Raw genomic sequence first — 22,370 nt, 5'->3', positions numbered from 1 at the left:
TCAAATCAATGTTTATAATGTTACAAAGTTATCAGAAGAGAATAATGGAAGTGACATGGACAGCGTGTTCACTGCACTCAAGGCCACACTTGATGATGCTGAGGAGAAACAATTCTGAAATGAAGCTATCAAGGATTGACTGAGAATGTTAAAAGATACGACTTATGAGATGGATGACATCTTGGACCAGGTACGAAACTCTCACTTATCATCTTTTCATCCTGAGAATGTTGTTTTCCGAAGCAAAATTGCTTGGATAATGAAAAGAACATGTGAGATATTGAAAGACATTGCTGAAGAAACAACTGATTTTCATTTGAGTGAAACTGTTCCATAGAGAAGTGGAGCCAAACCAGTTCATTCGTCACAGAAACCACAAATTATGGAAGAGGAAAAGATATAAATAATTTGCAGACTTTTTTATTAGTGATACTGATGCATCTTATTCTGAGGATTTAGCAGTCCATTAAAAGAAAAAGATATACAAAAAAATTCAGATTTCACTTTGAAGAGAATGACAAAAGCTACTATTGGAGCGGTACCAAGAATGTTAGGAATGGAAATATGAGTTTAAGCACCACATCAATTAAAATGAGACAATACAAGATTTGAAATTCTTTCATTTTTTGTTTAGTAGTAATCACTTTAATTGATGACATACATTAAAAGAGGGAGAAGAACGATATGCAAATTTCAGATTTTCATCAAGTCTGCATTACTGCACAATGTGTTTTATTCAAAAACTGAGACATGTATTGTTTCATTTAATCAGAACTCCGGTCACTTTGAGAGCCTATATTTAAACACTTGTCCCTTTCATTTAAGTTCAGAATGAAGTTTAATATAATAAGGTTTGTCAAATGTAAATTGCAAAGATCAGATATTTGTATTATTTGTTCCTTTGTTTATTGGACCTCATAGGATCCTTTCATCAATCTATTCAAAAGTGGATTTGTATCATTTATTACTCTCTGTATAAACAAGTTTTTATACAGAAATATGAAACTCATAAATGGATAAATGAATTGGTATGAAACTCATAAATGATAGTATTGATAACATCATAATATGCAATCATCCCCTTTTATTCTCTCTGCAGCAAAAAGTGTAAAATGTGGTGCATGACATTACAAATCAATTTGTTACACAACATCATCTAAGGAGTCGAGAATAGGAGGAATGGAATATCTAACTGAATATTGATATTTATGTAATTCTCAAGAACGGTATTCCAAAGTACACTGAAAATTTTGTAATTTGAACAAGGGTAAGTGATTTTGGGTCAAGGACACTATTCGCGAAAGCATTTCAAATTTACAATCTACCATTGTAGAAGATAACAGAAGAAAAAAGTTGTAAGTTGTAAGTGTAAATTGTGACTGATAACAGAAGAAAAAAGTTGTAAGTGTAAAGTGTGGCTAAAACTACAAATCCTGAGCTCGTCTCATGAGTTCTTCCCTATCGATGAAACGCTCAAGCAGATGTTTCTCTCGCAAAACCAAATAATCTTCAGCCCTACCTAACCATTCATATCTTCGTTTTGCTGCATAATCATAGAGAGCATCCCTGAGAGGAGTAGGAATCACCCAGAGTGAGCTTAAAGCAGAGTAAGGTGGTGGTAAGTATGACAGAACTCGCAATGCAGCTGCAGATCATAAATCAATCAGATTGACACAAAACAAAAATCACATACAAAGAGAAGTTTGGTGAAAATATAATTCACAAAGCCTCATTTGTGAAGTATTAATCTAAATATTTGTTCCAGAATTTGCTCTAAACATGATCCAGATTCAGATGCTGTTAGCAACATCACTCTTAATTCAGATTGAGAGTGGCATTCATCATACTACAGAATATGGACTTATCAATTCAACAAAGCAAGAAACTTATCAATGTTCAAAGACCTAAAAACTCAATATACAAAGCAGATCTCATATTGTTCCTTCCAAAGCAACAACAGATCTGGACTAATGCTAAAACTTTATATGCACGCATGTATGCTAAAACTACAGTGATGCAGTAAAATAGTCTAAAGAATGTGAAAAACAACAAAATGGATACCATTGAAGTTAACTAAATGAGTGAGAGCATTCTAACCAGTGGATCCCTGAGAATATTCATTGAGGCCTTCAACAAACAACATTCGCCATATGACATCCTCTCGGTCAAGACCGCAAGCTCTCAAATATGGCTCAGCAGCATCAGATTGAACACAGCAGAATTTGATCCGTTTGTCCTTATCTGCTCTGATTACCCATTTTACTCCTGTCAACACAGAATTATCACAGCCATGAAAATCGTTAACAAGCCTACCAGATTTTAAAAACATCAATCAAAATGCCAATTACTAATTTTGTAACCTCTAGTTTCACCAAGTCTATCTTATAGAGATAGTTTCCTTCCCACAGCTAAACATAACCTCAATAAAGTATTCTTGGAAATTAGGTTTACACCTAACTCAACTCCACAAAATTTCACTTCTAACTTGAGCTTTGCACTGCATTTATATATTCTATTATAGTCAGTCATATTACTAGTTGATGTGAGGCTAAACCACCACCCTTCAAGTTGCAACTAAGGCAACTCTCGAAGAGGCCACAACTAAGACAGGGCTAGGGGTGACAGCAATTAAAGAGACTTTTCAAAAACTATTCCCTAGTCTTTTTAAGACAATGTCCCCAAAAAAATGAAAATAGCTTAGTTGAAAACTCACCGATAAGTTGAAATTGATTGTCAGATCCTAATATAACAATGTAGATGTTCAAAGGATGAACAAACAAGGGTCACCAATGGCTCCGACATCATCTTATCATCTTCAATCCCTATTACATGGGATATTCAAATTGTCATCTATCATACCAATTAAAGTAAACTGCGTTCTTCAATTCGACGCCTGAGCTAAGAATACTCCTACCAATTTGTCTCTATTTGAGCGCAAGGAATCTGAATAAACTAAACTGAATCATTACACACAAAATACAACAGACACCATTTAGCATTCAATAAAGAAGCAAAGAGCTGAAAACTCCAGACTGATAAAAACCATAAAACATACAAAGAAAGATCCACCTCACACTGAGACAAAAAATAAACTAACAGGAACGCGATGAAATTCAAAAAGAATTGGAATATTTGTGGCATGTGCTCAATTTCTTAAAGAACAGTCAGTGACAGAAATCTTGGACGTGATTTATACTGCAATGTCAAGATTTTGGGAGCCTCCGAACTGCAATTGCAGTCACATCAAACGCATTCGTCTGCATACAATTCCCTCAACTTCGAGAATCACAACGAAATCGAGTCGAGACCCTATAAGCAATTCAAAACCTAGACCAACCTAGTAGAATGCTTAGTTTTTTTTTTTTTTTTTTTTTGAACGTTAGATATATTAACCTTTCCAAATTTTCGTGTTCTAAGAGCATCCCCAATACGAAAGGTGGGATCTTTATTCTAACCAAGGCAGCCAACAAGCAAAAGCACACACCCCAAGAGTTGGATCACACGAAACACGACACCCCATGAACTGAATACAGAGTAATGACAGTGAAGAATGAATACCTCGGTGGCAGAAGAGGGAAACGGCGTCGTACAGCAGAACTCTGGGCTGCAGCAGAGTGGGGATGACGCCCTTCCAATTCGAAGATACAGAGCTGAAACAGCGCAATCCATTACACCACCGTCTCTCTATTTGCATCTTTATTACGCTTGTGAGTTCTCTCTTCATTCTAACATTCATCATCCTCTTGCACTCCCTCTGCGTGTAGAAAAGTTTCAACCTTGGGTTTTGGGTTCAACACTGTGTCTCCTCCTGTTCTAAACTGAAAAACTAAATTACACTGTGTTTAAATATGCCACTTTCTTAACTGATGTTTAAATATAGACATCATCAAAATATAAATAAATTGGAGTCTCAACCTATAAAAGTTACAAATTCCTAAAAAAGTTGCAGGTCTTGCTCAATCTTGACTAAATATATAAAATAAAGTAAATCAACGAAGAAAGGTAACTTTGAGTGCAGAAGGAAATAGACATAACTATTATGTAGAAAAATCTGTAATAGATATTCATCTTGCTCAAATTAAGTTAGGCTTTACCTGTGAAAGTCTCAAGTTATGAATTATTTCAAAAATGTCTTTTATACCTAATATTTAACTTATTTAAATAAATATTTTTACTAGCATTATTGTTATTATTATTATTATTATTTATAATTATATTAAATATTTTATAACATTAAAATAATATACTTATTTGTCAAGTATGTTATAACCTACATATAAAAAAACATGTTTACCAAAAAGATAGAGTTATTCACTGTTTATCGATTTTATTAAAAATAGTTTTTTAAATAAGCAATTTATTATGTGTATATTGTATGTACATAATTATAATAATAATAATATAAGGAAATTATAATCATTAATGTACTAATAATGCATTAATTTAAATCTTATAATAATATATAGGGTAAATAACAATTTGACCACTGATTCATTTCCTCCACGGATCAATGATCATGTCAACTTTCACAATACTAGGTCAAAGACATTTTTTCCAAAACATAGTTTGTTCCACCCTTAAGTGCACAGAGAATATCTAATGAGAACAACAAAATTCGACTTTAATTCATTTCAGAATGAACTTTGACCTCAGTTTTTTTTTTCTTGGCTCTATTTTCACATGAGCTCACTAATTATAGACTAATAGCTTAGTTGGTGACAAATTTTCATTTTTGCATATAATGAGAATAAAAAAGAAGTTTCTTCCTCACAATGTATAAGCACACAATCTTTAACTAATATATACAAAAAAAAATTGTAAAATAAATGAACCTATTTCTATTATTAATAAATTTGTACATAATATGTCAATGTAATTAAGAAAACCCAAATATAAGTCGGTAAAGTACATTTTCTAATACCATAAATGAGTATATAATTTAGTTCAAATAATAATACATAAAAAATAATTCAATTTCTTTTATACACTTCGATTCTCTTTATTTCAAATATTTTTTAACCGTATCAACGTAACCATTTTTGCAATTTTACACAATTTTTGCAACTAAAAGTTCTGAATGATTATTCATACTTCTTCGTTCATCTAATTGAAGATAAGTTTATTGTTGAATGATAGATAAATCGTTATTAACAAAACAGTAAAATAACAGTTACTAGGCCATGAACAGATGACAGAAATACATAAGAAAAAATCAATAACAGTTAGTTGGCCATGAATACATGACAGAAAGTCGAAATGAATGGAACCTCGGAATGAGGCACCATGATTGTGGATATCAGGAAAATGCCCCAGAAGGGAAAGAAAAAAAAAAAAGAATTAAAGAATAAGAAATTTAGTTAATGATGATGATGGTTTAGTTACAGTAATTTGATTGATGGGAAGTTTAATTGGTGGACCTACAGATCTTTCTGACCTCCCCTTCAGTCCCTGTGAGCACATTCAAAGAAGTGAGCTTGATCATGACCTCAGCAAACCTTCTGGGGAACAAGGTAGGGTCACCTGCCATCTGTTCGACGATTGGTCTAGTTCTGGGATCTTCAAGCAGATGAGAATCGGTGATGAGCAAACTTCTCCTTTTCTCCACCATGTCCTTGAAGAAGAGGTTATCAAGAACAGTTGGTGTGGCATCGAAGTTCACAGGGGGGTTCCTAAACAGGGCCGTGCCAGCGTCAGGACATGCTTTTCTGATTTCCTCAATCGCCTCCACACCCAGGGTAGGGTCAGGGATTCCAGTGCCATTGAAGTTTAAGGCCCTCTGCATGAAGAAGTCGCAATGAGCAATGCCGACAGAATGTGCACCAATCATCACCACCATTTCTTCTATGTTGAACCCTTTCCTGCCAAACAGTTCCATCATTTGGTCGATGTTCCAATCTGACATAGGAAGATTGTCGGCTTCCACAATGCTTGCAAGGGAAACAATGGAGTCTCTGCGTCCACCAAGGGGCCTCCGAGCAGGTAAACCCGCCATTGTCATTGCTTCGTTCGTGGTAAATGCCAATACGTCGGCACATGACACGATTCCAGGACACTTCTTCTCCAGCCTTGTCTTTATGTCATCAATTATGTCTGACCCTTTCAGGAGCAGACCATTGAACATTGAACTTTTCTCAACCATGTCACCCGATGGTGTAAAATCTAACAAAATCGATCCATCGCATCCCTTTGTTCAATCCCAACTTCGGTTAGAAACTCATCACTATGTCATTGGAAAACTATATAAACTATTTTACTGTCATCACCTTGACTGATTTCATTTCACTATTAATTTACTTTTTCTGTAAAATGTGTATGTTATATGTTTCTGGTAGTTTGGTTATAACAAGATTGACTTAGAGAGAAGAAAGAGAAGGTTTGGAAATGCTTACATTGACGAAGCAATCATGGAACTGAAGGCGAATGATGTGACCGATTGCGCCTGGGTTGAGCCTAACGATCTGGCGGAACCCTGTGGCGACCATTTTTTCTGCATCGGGGCAAGTTTTGTCGTAGTATCCTTCAATGAGTTTGTTGGGAGAGTGGTAAGCATTTTGAGGTATTGTGTAGCGTGTTCGATCATCGAACTTTTTTCTTTCCTCGGGTGAATCACCGGTTAGTTTAGTGTTGGAATCTTCATGGCGGCCCAGAAATGGAACCTGAGATTCATAAGAAGATACCGGTGTGTATGCTTGACCAGCCACGGAAGGAGCAAGGAGCAGGAGCAGCAGAGAAAGAGTGGTAAGGAAGATCCGTGCCATTTTCCGGTGCTGAGAAAAACTCAATGTAGGTTCAATGGCACTCATAGCAAACAAATATTTGGTCCCTTTATAACCCAACAAAGTGCGTTTGTGGTCTGAGGTTGTTATTAAGGACAGGTGTTTCCTTGTTTTCTGTTAATTATGGTTTTTGGTTCAAATAGGCATGACCCAATGGAGAAATTTTGATTGCAGAGAGAATAAGAAAGGTGGCAAATTAATTATAGATTTTTGTGTTTCTATATATAGTTGGAACATTGTCATTGTTTCTTTCATTACTATTGGAAGGGAAACTAATTAGGCCAAAAGTCAATGAACTTTCACAACCTCTCTTTTCTCCCTTACTTGTTTTGGTTTAAGGTTGGCGCGAGAAGATAGCTGTTCACCGAACAAAAAGTCTGCCACCCGTGTTAGAAAAAAATGGGTTTCGTTGATGATTGTCAGCAGTTATTCGGCCGAAATTCAAAGACAAGAGGGCTTTTCTTCCTGCACCTAAAGAAATTCTCTTTACCTAAAAAAAAAAAAAGTGAAATAGATTTCTAGTTTATAAAATTTGACATCAAATTAAAATTCACATCTCTCTCTCAAACTTTCATATAATTTGTTACTTTAATTTTGAAAATTAATAAATATAATTCTTCTAATCCTATTACAGAAAAAAATTTGTGTCAAAAGATATTTGAAGATGTTTGAATTATTTATCCTTCTGGACATGTTTCAACTAAAATGTCATTCTGAAACTTCATTTAACACACAGATCAAGTGATTTTTAAGGATAAAAATGAAAATAATATCAAAATTGAAAGTAAAAACAATTCTAATTTCAGATTCAAGCTCAAGGACTTCGTACATATTAAAAAAATAACTTTATAAGATTATTAAAGGATCCATTTATTTATTGTATACAATTTTTATTAATATTAAACTTTTAGATATTGTGAATCTTTGGATCATCTAACATCCAATGACCCATTGATTTAATCCGATTTATGGAGTTTTATAGTTCAATTTCTGTTTATGAATTATGTTATTATTAACAGGTTTATTCTAGATATTAGTTATTTTACCATGAGACTATTAGTTATTAAAACCTTTCACTTTAACTCACCCAAAGATGAATTTTTTTCACCTATTTGTAGAGACTTACTACGCTTATTACAGGCTAATTACTTGTTTAATGTGATTGTCATTATTATTTTTTAATGTAATGAGAATAAAAATAATTATAGGATGGTCTTCTTAATGTATAACAATCATTATGTTGATCCATCCAACTTAGATTTGTGATTTAATTATTCATATGCATAAAACTTAAATTTGAAAATAAATGAATGTATTTCTAGAGGATAGTGGTAAACTTAAAAATCTATTTACATATAGAACTAGAAAATAATTCTTACTATTCAAATAAAGTTAGTTCTCAAATTTTAATATGAAAAAAAAAACTTAAAAAGGTTGGGGAGTTAATTCCGAAGATGACATAAACCCTTATGACAAATAATTAGATTCTTTCACACTTATTTCTTTAAAATCCAAGTTAGTATACTTCAACTGAAAACGACTAACGTGTGGATAAAACGAAAACTCAGATAACATAAAGTAATTTTTGCCGCTCGTGATTCAAGTGGCATTAAACTAGAGGTAGAGTGTGACTTGTGATGGCACCATGGCTTTTTTATTCGGTGTGGAACTTGTCTATGGCTTTTGTTTTCTATTCGAGTCCACTATTGCCGTCGGAGATCCCACAAATATGTATGCTCCATCCTTACGATTGGAACCAAATAATTCTATAATAATAATCATCACCATCATCACATTTTGTAAAATCATGCTAAGTGGAGAACGTTTCTAGTTCTTGAAATCAAGAAGCAACAACCACATGATGACAAGTGCAATGCAACGGATGCACTAGGAAACTAACCAGCCCATTATTGCTTTCCTATCTCTCTTCCCTTTCAAACAAGTTTCATGATCCCACAAACCATGTCTTCTCTTCTTTCTCTTCTCATTCCTCTTCTTGCTACTTCTTGTGTAAGTGTAGCTGTGTTTTCCTTCCAAGCTTCTCTCAAAACAACTTACTTGGAACCCTTCAGATGCTCCTCTATGATCAGCACATGCAATGCCTCACTCTACCACATAAGTTACAATCACAACGCAGATGACTTAGCCAACTTTTACTCCGTTCATCCCTCCCAAATCAAACCTATAATGCGTGGCACAAAGAAAGATTACCTTGTAACAGTGCCTTGTTCCTGCAATAACACTAATGATGATGACCTTGGCGGATATTTCTATGATACAACCTACAAGGTGAAGCCTAATGACTCTTCTGTGGAGATTAACAACGTTGTTTACAGTGGCCAAGCCTGGTCTATTAACACAGAAGTGGACCCAAATGAGGACTTGGCAATACATCTTCCTTGTGGGTGTTCAAAAAAAAGTGACTCCCAAATTGTTGTCACGTATACAGTTCAGCGGAATGATACACCCATATCAATCGCTACACTGCTAAATGCTACCTTAGATGACATGGTGAGTATGAACGAAGTTCTGGTTCAGAACCCTTCATTCATAGATATTAATTGGGTGCTGTATGTTCCAAGGGAACTCAATGGTTTGCCTTCCAAAGGAAAAGGTGATGATTCCTCTTCTTCAATCCCTTCTATGTTTCATATGATTTTTCCATATTTTTATTGGCTCGCGCTGCAAAATCTTAGCATGGCTTTCCCTTGTTTGCAGAGAAGAAACACTATATAATCATTGGCATCTTAGCGGGTGTGACATTCTTTTCAACTATTACTTTGATCATTCTCGTTGTCGTTCTTAGGAGATCCAGGGCCAGTGTAGCCGCAAAAAATGATCCAAATATAGTGTCTAAAAGATCAATTGGAAATAGAACTATTTCCATAAAGAACCGAGATTTTCATGCAGAACATATAGAAGGTAACTTGAAAATAAATTTTTGGAAGCAAAAACAACTCATTTTCCAAAATACTAAGTTTATTTCAGTAATTTCCTAATATCTCTACAAGGAGACTAAGAAGGTCTTTTGCTTATTCATGTTAAATATGGCCGAAGATGCAACTCCATTTGAATCAGAAAGACCAGTAATTTATGCTCTAGAGGAGATTGAAGATGCTACGAATAACTTCGACGAAACACGAAAGATTGGAGTAGGTGGATACGGGAGTGTGTATTTCGGAATGTTAGAGGAGAAGGTATGAAAACCAAAGACATTGAAGCATATTTTCATGTGCTGATTGATAAATGGAGAATGATTGATAGCTGTTTTAACTTCAGGAGGTTGCTGTAAAGAAGATGAGGTCTAATAAATCCAAAGAATTCTATGCAGAACTCAAGGCCTTGTGTAAGATCCATCACATTAACATTGTAAGTAATGTCTCTAATGAAGAGAGCTTTGGCATTATCTTTAAGATATGTTGTTGTTTGATTATACTATAGATAATCATTGTTTCAGGTGGAGTTGTTGGGATATGCCAGCGGAGATGACCACCTTTATTTGGTGTACGAGTATGTTCCAAATGGATCTCTCAGTAAGCACCTTCATGATCCATTACTGAAAGGTATATCAGATGCCAAAATCATAAATCTTTTCAAAAGATTAATCCATTTGGTAAAAGAGTATGATTACCACGGATCAAATTAAGTAATATAACTTAATTTTACCATTGTATCGGGACAGGTCACCAGCCTCTTTCTTGGTGTGCTAGGGTTCAAATTGCATTGGATGCAGCAAAAGGTCTTGAATATATACATGATTACACGAAAGCTCGATATGTGCATCGTGATATAAAGACTTGCAATATTCTCCTTGATGAGAAGCTTAGAGCAAAGGTAAATCTTACTTTGTTTTGCTCCCTTCTTCTCTGTCTAAAATTGCCACCACCGAAAGAAAATTGGGACTAGTTATCAAAACATTTTAATACACAAAGTAAACTGAATCTGCTATTCATGTCATCATATGATAAACATGTTATAACACTGTAGTTTAACAAAACAACATAGGTTTTAAAACATTGTACTTGTCCCTTTGAATTTAACATGTCTTGTAAGAAATTGCTGGGGATGACTTTATTTTATTCCTTTGTAAAGCTGAGTTGAGAAAACTTTGAACCAAAGTCTCTATACTTAGTTCAAAATCAATCCGCTAACTTGGGGTTTTGTACGTAGGTAGCAGATTTTGGACTTGCAAAGCTGGTAGAACGAACCAATGATGAAGAATTCATAGCCACAAGGCTTGTTGGAACACCGGGCTACCTTCCACCAGAGTAGGTTTTGTGCTTTCAGATCATAAACTACACTCTCTTGGGGTATTCAACTCAATCAATTTTCTTGCTATCATTATATACTTAAACCCAAGTAAACAAAAATTACACACCACTTGATTTTATTCTGACTTGATTGCTTTTTTGCTCCTTTAAGATCTGTTAAGGAGCTTCAAGTGACTATAAAAACAGATGTATTTGCATTTGGGGTGGTTCTGTCAGAGTTGATAACAGGAAAACGTGCACTATTTCGTGACAACCAACAACCCAACAATATGAAATCACTTGTTACAGTTGTAAGTCAAACTCGTTTCTCAGAAAATTAAGAAGAGATGGGAGAGAAATAGAATTTATTCAGAGAAATCTTGACTTAATACTCAAACATTTATTATTATTACTATTATTATTTAAAAGGAAGAATGATGATCCTTCTTTTCATCACATTCAGGTTAGCCAAATCTTCAAAAACAAATACCCAGAGAATGTTTTAGCAGATGCCATAGATGGGAATCTTCAGCATAGCTATCCAATGGAAGATGTCTACAGGGTTAGATTTACCTCAAGTTCCTATCTTCATTCACATACTCTACTTTAATTTAATATCTCTATGTGGACTCAATGGAAATATAAATAAAAAAAATTAGTTTTGACAGATATTTGTTTTTTCAGAGACAGTAAAGTAGTAATTGAGGATATCAGCTTCACTCGCAAGGACCTGTAACCAAAACTTTTCACTATAAGAAGTCAAGAGCACCAATGAAAAGTTTATGCTTTAATAGGGATTTTATTAGTAAGCTTATCATAAATTAGAATACATTTTCTTTGACTAAAACTTCATAGATAACTAAACAAGGGGTGAAAACAAGCAGACAAATGAGTTTCTTAATCACCTAAAAAAAACAAATGTCATTTAAAAGCAAGATGGGTAAGAAGAACTAAGGATGAGGTTCTTTGGTTCAAAGAATATTTTGTGTTCGAAGAAAGTTAATGATCACTTCTTTAACATAGTTATTGTGTGTCTTTAGGGATATTGTAGGGGATAGCTTAACATTGTTGCTTTCCTCATTCTGATATTATTATGACCTCATAATTTTGTTATTTGGAACATTTCCCTTTGCAGATGGCAGAAGTAGCTCATTGGTGTTTGTGCGAAGATCCAAACGACAGGCCTGTGATGAGGGAGATAGTTGTGGCATTGTCTCAGATTGTTATGTCATCCACAGAATGGGAAGCATCATTAGGTGGAGACAGCCAAGTCTTCAGTGGGGTTCTTGATGGAAGATGAACACCCTTTTCTTTTCTTTTCTTTTCTTACTTCACAATTCTACTCTAATGCTTCTCTTTCTTGCACTCATCAAATCTCATGCTGCTACCATTTGGAGTTTATGCTCTGCTGTATATATACGTACACATTTTTAGTACAAGATTATAGACTTCTTAATGTATTCATGTATCAAAATATTGTTATTGCTAACTATTTTATGCTGAAAATAAATTCAAACACGTAACTAACGTTTTTCCCCAGCGCCTAGTCTAGACCACTGACTCTAGGGGATCGCCATTGAGTTATATAAACAATTTACAAACACTACTTTTTTCCTTTTTTTGTTGAATCCTATCATCATCAAAGTTTGAGACTTTATTATTGACTTTAAGATTTTAGAAAAAGAAATATATAAAATATGTGGAATTCTACAAGTTCATGTCAATGAAAGACATTTTTTTAGTTTTACTTAAAATACCCATACAGTCAACATAATATTTGCTATTTATTGATGAATAAGTTTGATAGTTATAATAAGATAAATATTCTTTTACTTGAGTATTGGAAATGATGAGCATGATTGGTTATGTCAAGTGAAAAAATATTCTGACTATAAGCAGTTTCAAGTTTCATGACTATCTAAATTTTAAAGCTTGATACTAGGTAGTGATGTTGGAAGCATCAGACTCAAGTTAGGAAGTCCCACACTTGTCAGAATACTGGCAAACAGTTGAAGGTTGGGATATAAAATTTAAACACTTCAAGCTTTCAAATCATACCTTTCTCGGCCTTTTGGCTAAGATCAAGTGTAGTATCTGTTCTTATCAGTTTAATATCTGATATGTGGACTATTAGTTCACACGATATTAAATTTATTTTTCAAGGGAGAGGACCATCGAAGTAGCTTGCTACTTGGTTCTCTAGCATCGCCTTTGTTTTGCACTTCTGCAAAGGCCGGGTGCATCCCACCCAAATCAGTTTGATATCAGTAGTTTTATTTCTCTTGGTTGTCTGGTTCAGTAGTTTATCATTTAATGTTATTAGGTTGAAGGGTTTCATAAGTATCTAATTTACTGGATTTGCTTTATAAGGGAGAAGATTGTTAGAGTATCTGGGTAGTTATCTCTCCAGCACAGCCTTTGCGGGTGCATATATAGTTGTTTAGTCTTCAATTTACACTTCTCCATTTAGTTGGGTATCCATAATTTTCTATTATAATCATTGGGTGAATTTAGAGGTTTTGACAGGTGGACATATCTTGATCTGACTTCTGTTGAGCAAACATAATTTAATGTTGAAGTAAAAATAATGATGAAGAAAACAGCTCCTCTGTGGTTGCAACATCACATTTTAGAGACATGGACAACAATTGGATTCTTGGCTTCACTGGTTAAGCCTTAATTAGGCATGAACCAGTGCCATTGGAGAAGAAGTAAGATGGTTGCTTATGAACTCGATTGCTGCTCTAAATTGCAAAGTCTGTTACTGACGTGATGATTTTGGAGCATCATACTCAATTTATGGAGTCCCACACTTGTCAGAACAGTAACAGGTATCTGAAGTTTGAGATATAAAATTTGAACACTTACAATTTCCAAAGCATACCTTTCTCGGCCTTTTGGCTAAGATCAAGTGTAGTATCTGTTCTTATCAGTTTAATATCTGATATGTGGGCTATTAGTCCACACGATATTAAATTTATTTTTGTAGGGAGAGAACCTTCAAGGTAGCTTGCTACTTGGTTTCTCAAGCATCGCCTTTGTTTTGCACTGATGCAAAGGCTGGTGCATCCCACCTAAAACAGTTTAAATTATTTGTTCTTATTTCTGATGCTCTAAACTCGATTATTTCGTCTGGTTTCTGATCGATTTAGTTATTTAATTGGTTTGTTTTCAGATTTTTTTTGCATTTCTGTAATGACCTGGTTTATTTTAAAGTTTTGATCTGATTTTAGAGTACCAATTTTGTGAACATTGGTCTCTCCCTTAGGGACTTGTGAGCAACATATCCATAATTTTAAAAATTTAAAATTTATTTTATCCAATTAGTTTTCTCAATTGAGTAAGGTGGTATCCGTTCTTTTCCGTTAATTGTCCTTGTGCATGCATGTGAGAAACTATAGCTCGTATATGATTGTGTATGTGTTGTTCATAAATTGAGTTGTACGTTCTAGTAGTTAGAAGGAAGATTTGATACTCCTTCAGTTGTTTGAGTCATCTTCTAGTAAAGGAAGCTAATTAGACTATGTTTGTTTTGTACAAATGTTGAATTGGTATGATTTCCTGAGATTGCTTGTGAAAATTGAGTTGTTGCATGTAATCTTAATGAGTAAAATTGGGTGTTGATTTTGATGTTGATGGTTAGAAAGCAATTATGAAGTTGATATTGTTTTTTAGACTCCTTTGTACTGATGCTTGTTGTGAAATTGAAATTTGGTACGAATTGAGCATATGTAATCACTAAGGAGTTGCTTAAATTGGATTGGAAAGACCTAAGTAGGCAGAACCTTATTCGAATTATGCAAACTCGCTAGTTGAAGGTGAGCTCGCTCAACGAATCCAAAGTTAGAGGCTTAATGACTTGGGAGTCACTAAGCGAGAATTCATTTGCTAAGCAAAACCAAAGTCAGGGACTTATCGACTTAGGAGTCGTTGGTCAAATACCTACTCGCACAACAAATCCAAAGTCAGTAAGTTGGTGGACTTTGTAGTTGTTGGTCAAGCCTAAGCCTGCTAAGCGAGTTGATGAAGAATTTACCTTTGAAAGCTCTAATGATTTACTCGTTGGGCGAGCCATCCAGTTGCTTGTCGAGTGGATTTTTGTGCACTTTTTACCTAGCGAATGGATGGTCTTGCTAAGCGAGTTTCAGAGGAATTTAGCTTTGAGAGTTCCAATGATTCACTCGCTTGGCGAGTCATCTAGTCGTTGGTCGAGTGAAATTTTGTCCACTTTTCGCTTAGCGAGTGAAGGGATCAGAGTCTAGCAACCACCTTCATGTGAAATTTTGTGTACTTTAGCAATTATTTATTATTGTTTAGAATATTTTTGATGCCTGATATGAATATATAAATGTAAGCATGAAATGTAATGTGGTCGCAAAAATTTCAAGGAGAAATTCTATGTGAAAGTATTTAGTGTATGCATTGACATAAGGATTCAATATGGAGGTATCATTCATTTAATAACTACTCACACTCAAGTAGAGTAGGTTATGTCGTGATGAAGGAGGTCCCAGTCATTGGACTTGGTCAGGTCCTAGACGCCAAAGGGACTTACCTTGTGATTCGTTGGATGATAACCCCTTGAGGCCAAACTCTGCATAGTTTGGGAACCACCATAGGTGCTCACCACCAGTGATTCCTATGTCAAATGCATGTACTGGATAATCGAGTTTAGTGTCAACTGTTTCTATGTTTATATGCATACCTGGGTGTGTTATCATGTAACATGATTTTGAATTTTTATGAATATTTTTTATTTACGTTGGCTTACCCCGTTTTTGTTGTGTGTTTATGTCTGGTTATCTCTTTTGCAATGATCACTTGATTGTGTGAGCAAAAGAGTATGCAAGTGAAGATACTCTTTTGATGACTAGTGGTGAGGCTGTGGTGTGTTAGGAGTGACCGTTTATGTTTTGTTTAGTATTGAGAAAACTTTTAGACATCTCTGTGTGATTTGTATATATTCATATTATTATAATTATTTTGGGATAAATGTATTAATACTTTATATTTGTCTTCCAATATCTATTTTATTTTATCATTATATAATATTTTGTTTAGGACTTTAACACTATTAAATGAGATGTTCCATATATTTTCGAATTATTTTATGTATAACTTAAATTTGTAGAAATCATTTAACATAACTTTTTCAAATTTTTATTTCCCTTATTTTTATCTTCTGAATTATATTTATGATAACAAATGAATTTATCTTCTTTCCAAATTAAATATATATTTATTTTATCTTTATAATTTATAAAAATCATGTTTCCTACTAAATATAGGTAAATGTTATTGCATAAACTCTTTACATACGTGTTATTTAACAGAGAGGATGTTTTATGTTATTTTTCATATAACATTAAGAATTATGTATATATTTAATTTAAAGATAAAATCTAATTTTTAATAACAGTTTAAAAATGACATTTTTAATTTATAAATTTTAAGATATGTGTTTTTTATAAATTAATTCATATATAAGTTAACTTTAATTCAAAAATTAACGCATTTCATATTTTCATAAAAGAAAATTTATCTATATAAGTGTTTGTTCACAACTCCTTACAACTATTGGCAGTTTCGTGGTATTTAAACATAATATATGTAAATGTTAAAAGTAATTAATCTAACTCAAAAGCAGATAAGCATAAACAAAAATGATCGTAATTAATTATTTTGTAAATCTCAGTCGCTTGAAACACAAGAACGAAAATAAGAAAAATAATTACATCCCCGAATGGAAATAAATAAATAAGGATAATTACTGTGGCAACGGCGTCGTATAGAAGTCTTTGTTTTTCATGTTGTTGTTGTTGTTCTTCTCCTTTTTCTGTTGACGGTGGTGCTGATCTGATAGGAATCCAGGATCCGATCACTGCAGCAGCAAGCAATGGCAGGGGCAGCCTCGGCTCTGTTCCTCCTCGACATCAAAGGCCGCGTCCTCATCTGGCGCGACTACCGAGGCGACGTCTCCGCCGTCGACGCGGAACGCTTCTTCACCAAGCTCATCGAGAAACAGGTTCCTTCCGCTTCACATCTCTTCTCTCTTCCACTCACTCTCGCAAAGTGAATCCTCACTCTCTAGCTCCTCTCCTTTTCATCGAAGGCCGATGCGCAGTCTCAAGATCCGGTCGTGCTCGACAACGGCGTGACCTACATGTTCGTTCAGCATAGCAACGTCTACGTCATGATAGCCACCAGACAGAACTGCAATGCCGCCAGCCTCCTCTTCTTCCTGCACCGAATCGTCGACGTACGCCTCCTTATTATTAAATCCTTTCGAAATCCAGAGTTTCTCGATTTAGTTTGTGCGAATAATCATCGATCCGTGTTTTTGCGGCAGGTGTTTAAGCATTACTTCGAAGAATTGGAAGAGGAATCGCTGAGGGACAACTTCGTCGTTGTGGTAACATGTCGATGAATTTGCGTTTTAATTACTTGTTTCGTCGAGTTTGAAATGAATTGGTTGAATTGTGTGCTTTTCGATTTGTTGTCTTGCTGGCAGTATGAACTACTTGATGAGATTATGGACTTTGGCTATCCTCAGTACACTGAGGCGCAAATTCTTAGTGAGTTTATCAAGACTGATGCTTATAGAATGGAAGTTACGCAGAGACCTCCCATGGCTGTGACTAATGCTGTGTCTTGGCGCAGCGAAGGGATAAACTATAAGAAAAATGAGGTAGCCATTTCGAAAGTGAAAAATCTGAAGCTTTTTTTAATTGTAATTTTATGGTCTAAGCGATTCCGTTTTCAGGTTTTCTTGGATGTGGTAGAGAATGTTAATATACTTGTCAATAGCAATGGACAAATAATTAGATCTGACGTTGTTGGGGCGTTGAAGATGAGAACGTATTTGAGGTTGGCTTCCTACTTTCCTTGAGATCTACTGATTTTCTGACATTGGTTCTTAACTAACTGGTCTTTCTACTATTTATTGATTTACTTAAATTCTACTATGTTGGTTTAGGGACTCTAATGTGTTGACCTCAGTTTTCTGGTTTTCCGTTTTAGTTGTTTATTGTTGTTCTGTATGCTCACTTGTGCAGGGTATGGTATACTATGTTTGTGTGTGGTTGGTACATTAGGGATTAGAGGACCAAGCCTAAACTTAGTCCTTGTTGAATCTTTTCTTAAAACTATCTTTGATTTCTGTGTAGGTAAATTTTGAGGCATGCAAATGAAATTAGCTATGAGGACGTGCAGTTTGTTATTTTCTGTTTTTTACTTTGTACTGGTTACACAGGCTTGTAGATATCTTTATCAGCACTTTAAGTGGTGTGCAATAGCAGCATAGTGGTGAGGAGTGACGCCTGCCCACCACCGGATTATTGCTGGTGCTAAGTCCTCTAAACAACGTCATTAGGGTTTTTCGTGGGAGGGTGGGTATATGGGATTTCAGTTTCAAAAAATGAATTCAACCATAGCAGTCAATCCTGGATAGCAGAGTGGCTGACCCCAAAAGTGAGATAGTAGAATGACCTCTGCTCTAATTTTTTTTTTTTTTTATATATATGTTAAATAATTAATTTTATATATGTAATTGTATATAGATGACAGAATTCTGTAATTGTAATAGCAGTGAAAATGATAAAGACTTGGATTAGAAGATGATAATTAAATATTCCTATCTAGGAAACTTGTATTTCACTTTTGTTGGTATTTGCTTGTATATTTTGTTGACACCAATGACTTTTTACTGTTAATTATGAATTGAATGTAATTAATTTTGAGTAATGTTTACCATTTTAAGAGTATGTATTCATATACTATGCATTGTATAAACCATACAAATAATTTCTAAATAGTGGCTATCACACTACAGAATTTTTTAGACCAGCCACTACGGGTTGTTATCTGGAATTTGAAAAATTGGCTTTTTTCATTTGGTACACCTTACTCCAAAGGCTTTCTTTAACAGCTCGTGCTAAACATACTTATTTGTGTTAGATATATTACAGACTGGTCCAACCACTGAATCCATGTTTCACTTCCTTTTTCTTCTTTTTGTTTTACAGTTGAGAGTATTTGGTAGACTGTGTTAACCTTGAAGTATCTGTTATTCTAACTGACTTATATATTAGTGTATTTATCTGACTCAAGTGTGCCTTTCATGGCCTATTTTATACAGTGGTATGCCTGAGTGCAAACTTGGCTTAAATGATAGAGTATTGTTAGAGGCACAAGGTAGAACAACCAAAGGAAAGGCTATTGACTTGGAAGATATCAAGTTTCATCAGTGCGTATGCTAGACTTCCTTGTATTTAGAAACTGATAATTTAGACTTAAAATTTTGTATAACTTTTTTAAGCATGTTTCTTCTTCTTGATGCTAGTTCTCAAATTATATCTGGCCTTTTATGAAGGTGTGTGCGTTTGGCTCGATTTGAAAATGATAGAACAATTTCCTTTATACCACCTGATGGGTCGTTTGATTTGATGACATACAGGCTCAGTACACAGGTTCATCTTTTTCTCTAGACATGACATAAGTTTCTATTTTTAGAGGTAAACAGAGAAAGAGAGAATAAAAGCATTTTGAAGTCTCATGATTCTATCATCACTTTTTTCAGGTTAAGCCTTTAATTTGGGTGGAAGCAACTGTTGAAAAGCATTCAAAGAGTCGGATTGAGATTATGGTAAAAGCAAGGAGTCAATTTAAGGAGCGGAGGTAATGAGATTTCTTCTTATATTTGCTACGTTTCCTACCCTGGTGATAGATGGGTAGATCAGGTTTTAGATCTCTAGAGCCTCAAATGTCTTTGCTGCCTCAACTAATTGAGTTTATTTTATAGCACTGCCACAAACGTGGAGATTGAGTTGCCTGTGCCTGTTGATGCAACAAATCCTAATGTTCGAACTTCAATGGGATCTGCAGCATATGCACCTGAAAAGGATGCGTTAATCTGGAAAATTAGATCCTTCCCTGGAGGCAAAGTATGAGTTTATTTGAAATAGGCATTGAATCCTTGAATAACACCCATCTTTTGGTACCTCATTTTGATCATGATTTATTGGATCTGGTTTTCCTCCTTGATTCTTTCAGGAATATATGTTGAGAGCTGAGTTTCGTCTTCCAAGTATAACAGATGAGGATGCAACTCCTGAGAGAAAAGCCCCTATAAGTGTCAAATTTGAAATACCATACTTTACGGTTTCTGGCATACAGGTATTGCATCATAAATCTGGTTTTCTTATATACAGAATGTAGCTAGACTATATTTTTCGGCTTAGGAAATCTAATGTGTTAGTATCTCTGATTAAATTTAAGTGAATGTGACCTTTTATTCTAATCCTTATTTATTCTTCCCTTATATCTGTTTTTCTCTCCATTTTGGGTATTAACATTTTGATTATTTCAATGGATTTAGGGTTGCAGTAAACTTGATGAATTTGTTTTAGTTAATATTATTTTCACAATTCAGAATTGACAATAAATGTTTAAAAAATATTAATATAAACAAATAAAACTTGACATTTGGAAAGGATAAAAAACTACCAAACTTAATTTTATTCCATTGACCATGATAAATTGTTTGGAAAAGTTGTTTGTTTGATCCATGTGAATTTGAAGAAATACCCACATGTTTTGATGGTGCTATTCAGTTAACTGAAGGTTTGATTTGATGGTAATCAACATGTAAATGTTTTGGTTTTATAGGTTAGATATTTGAAGATTATTGAGAAAAGTGGTTATCAGGCTCTTCCATGGGTGAGATACATAACTATGGCTGGAGAGTACGAACTACGGCTTATTTAAGAACTTGTATCTTTCTTTGGCGCTTGAATTTCACCGAATAATCGTGTCAACTTCCATGGTTAATGGTTTTAAACTGGTGGGTGGGAGAGGAACTAGAGTGAAATTAGTTAGATTTTATTTGGCGTGATCATATCTCCCATCATGATAGTTGTTTTGGCAACAGATCGCAAGTTGCCCCTTGTCCATAAAGTTCATAACTACAAGTCAGGAATTGGCAAGTGTAAGGCTGTATCTTCTGTAAGTTTTTTTGTTCAAATCTGTTTTTTTGTTGGGAAAATGCTTGATTTTTTTTCTTCTATTGCTTTTTATTTACGATCTGTCAATCTTTTCCCACTGTCTTCAGTTTGATTTATTTGTAAGAGAATTATTAGCTTTTTGTATTACGAAGACTGAATATTTCCCCCCTCATTATTTTGTATTCACTGTCTGACCCTCTCTTGTATTATTAATATATACCATATCCCTTTCTGGACAAAAACGGCGTTTTTTTAACCATTCATTCAGAAAGTTTATTGCAGGCCAATGGCAGAAAAGCAATATATAGATAATTTCATTTGGATATTAAGCTAAGTAAAGAAACATTGGTTCCAATTACAGTTGCGGAAACAAGAGCCAACCCTCTAGTCTTTATTGTTTCCTAGAAAACTTCTGTGGACAACACCAATGAAATTTTTGGTTCGCAATCTTTTATTCTGGCATGTAAAAGTTATAATTCGGAATGATTTTTTTCAGAATGTAAAATTTACTCTTTGGAACATCCACTCCGAAATAAAAGAAAGAAACCAATAATTTTATACGAAACATCCAAATTTATCATATGAACCCACCCACAGACCAAATTGCACTCGAGATGATACACTGGGTAAGTGGGATTTGGGATTTGTCATCTTAATTTTTGGTGAAAGACAACGATTGAAATTTAAAGATAAATTTTAACTTACAAGTAAGAAATTTTTAATTTTCAATTTTCAAAGATACTAAAATTTGTTAATCTTTGTTCATATTATTTTACATAAATAAATATAAAAACGAAATTTATTTTGAAATGTTATGAATCAAATTAATTATTACTTTCAAATGTTAAACAGGAAATAACTGATAGCATTTTTTTCTATTTTAATGGCAAGACATATATTATTACTTTCAGATTTGTGTTCATACCTTTAATTTATTGTGAAGTTCATTAATGAAATATTCATTCCTTTCGCAAAAAGCATGTTGTCGTATTTATTGCTTAAAAATTCATTTCTTGAATTAAAAGTAATTTTATTGAATAATATTATTTAATTCTATAAGTACTTTTGAAATAAAATTTAATTTTATGATATTATTAGTTAGTTACCTTATTTTTGTTAGTCTTAATTAAATATTTGATTTTTATGATCGTTGGATCAAAGAGGACGTTTATTTTGAGTGATAACAAAGCATGATTAAAAATTAAATAATGTATCGTCTGCTAATCCAGATCAAATAGAGTCTGAGTTTAAATATGATTATTTAATATTTTTGCATTTTATCTAATATTTTTTTTCGTTTTATTTTAAAGTAATATTCAAACTTTAAGCAGTATAGAAGTGGC

General features: G+C 34.1%; 4 protein-coding genes and 2 non-coding genes across 6 annotated transcripts; 4 read left to right on the top strand and 2 right to left on the bottom strand.

Moving 5' to 3' along the window:
• Positions 1-1,189: 1,189 nt before the first annotated feature.
• LOC114169326 (Putative thiol-disulfide oxidoreductase DCC) lies at positions 1,190-3,869 on the bottom strand. Its single transcript, XM_028054439.2, has 3 exons — positions 3,559-3,869; positions 2,098-2,265; positions 1,190-1,645 (listed from the first exon to the last, which is right to left on the bottom strand). Exons 1-3 carry the CDS (start codon positions 3,737-3,739, stop codon positions 1,425-1,427), a joined length of 570 nt encoding a protein of 189 aa, XP_027910240.1. The 5' UTR covers positions 3,740-3,869; the 3' UTR covers positions 1,190-1,424.
• A 1,333-nt stretch (positions 3,870-5,202) lies between these two features.
• LOC114174316 (peroxidase 28-like) lies at positions 5,203-6,912 on the bottom strand. Its single transcript, XM_028059143.2, has 2 exons — positions 6,390-6,912; positions 5,203-6,184 (listed from the first exon to the last, which is right to left on the bottom strand). The coding sequence occupies exons 1-2, from the start codon at positions 6,801-6,803 to the stop codon at positions 5,405-5,407; spliced, it is 1,194 nt and encodes a 397-aa protein (XP_027914944.1). The 5' UTR covers positions 6,804-6,912; the 3' UTR covers positions 5,203-5,404.
• Positions 6,913-8,723: 1,811 nt separating this feature from the next.
• Positions 8,724-12,481, top strand: LOC114166173 (lysM domain receptor-like kinase 3). The gene is made up of 10 exons (XM_085668444.1): positions 8,724-9,390; positions 9,495-9,698; positions 9,834-9,973; positions 10,056-10,145; positions 10,234-10,339; positions 10,459-10,610; positions 10,947-11,044; positions 11,199-11,337; positions 11,490-11,588; positions 12,162-12,481. The coding sequence occupies exons 1-10, from the start codon at positions 8,724-8,726 to the stop codon at positions 12,324-12,326; spliced, it is 1,860 nt and encodes a 619-aa protein (XP_085524570.1). The 3' UTR covers positions 12,327-12,481.
• Positions 12,482-13,080: 599 nt separating this feature from the next.
• Positions 13,081-13,274, top strand: LOC114174751 (U2 spliceosomal RNA). The gene has a single exon (XR_003602714.1). It is a non-coding gene; the product is annotated as a U2 spliceosomal RNA (small nuclear RNA).
• Positions 13,275-13,906: 632 nt separating this feature from the next.
• On the top strand, positions 13,907-14,100 carry LOC114174747 (U2 spliceosomal RNA). Its single transcript, XR_003602710.2, has one exon. It is a non-coding gene; the product is annotated as a U2 spliceosomal RNA (small nuclear RNA).
• A 2,717-nt stretch (positions 14,101-16,817) lies between these two features.
• Positions 16,818-21,199, top strand: LOC114174228 (AP-1 complex subunit mu-2). The gene is made up of 11 exons (XM_028059023.2): positions 16,818-17,051; positions 17,139-17,285; positions 17,376-17,438; positions 17,538-17,714; positions 17,790-17,893; positions 19,164-19,271; positions 19,398-19,494; positions 19,605-19,702; positions 19,827-19,968; positions 20,078-20,200; positions 20,693-21,199. The coding sequence occupies exons 1-11, from the start codon at positions 16,923-16,925 to the stop codon at positions 20,789-20,791; spliced, it is 1,287 nt and encodes a 428-aa protein (XP_027914824.1). The 5' UTR covers positions 16,818-16,922; the 3' UTR covers positions 20,792-21,199.
• Positions 21,200-22,370: the final 1,171 nt, after the last annotated feature.

This window comes from Vigna unguiculata, chromosome 2 (genome assembly GCF_037176805.1).
Source record: "Vigna unguiculata cultivar grain cowpea cultivar isolate G323 ecotype 2 chromosome 2, ASM3717680v1, whole genome shotgun sequence".
NCBI classification, from domain to species: Eukaryota; Viridiplantae; Streptophyta; class Magnoliopsida; order Fabales; family Fabaceae; genus Vigna; species Vigna unguiculata.
Note: the sequence above shows the minus strand (reverse complement) of the source record. Positions and strands in the feature narration are given on the sequence as shown.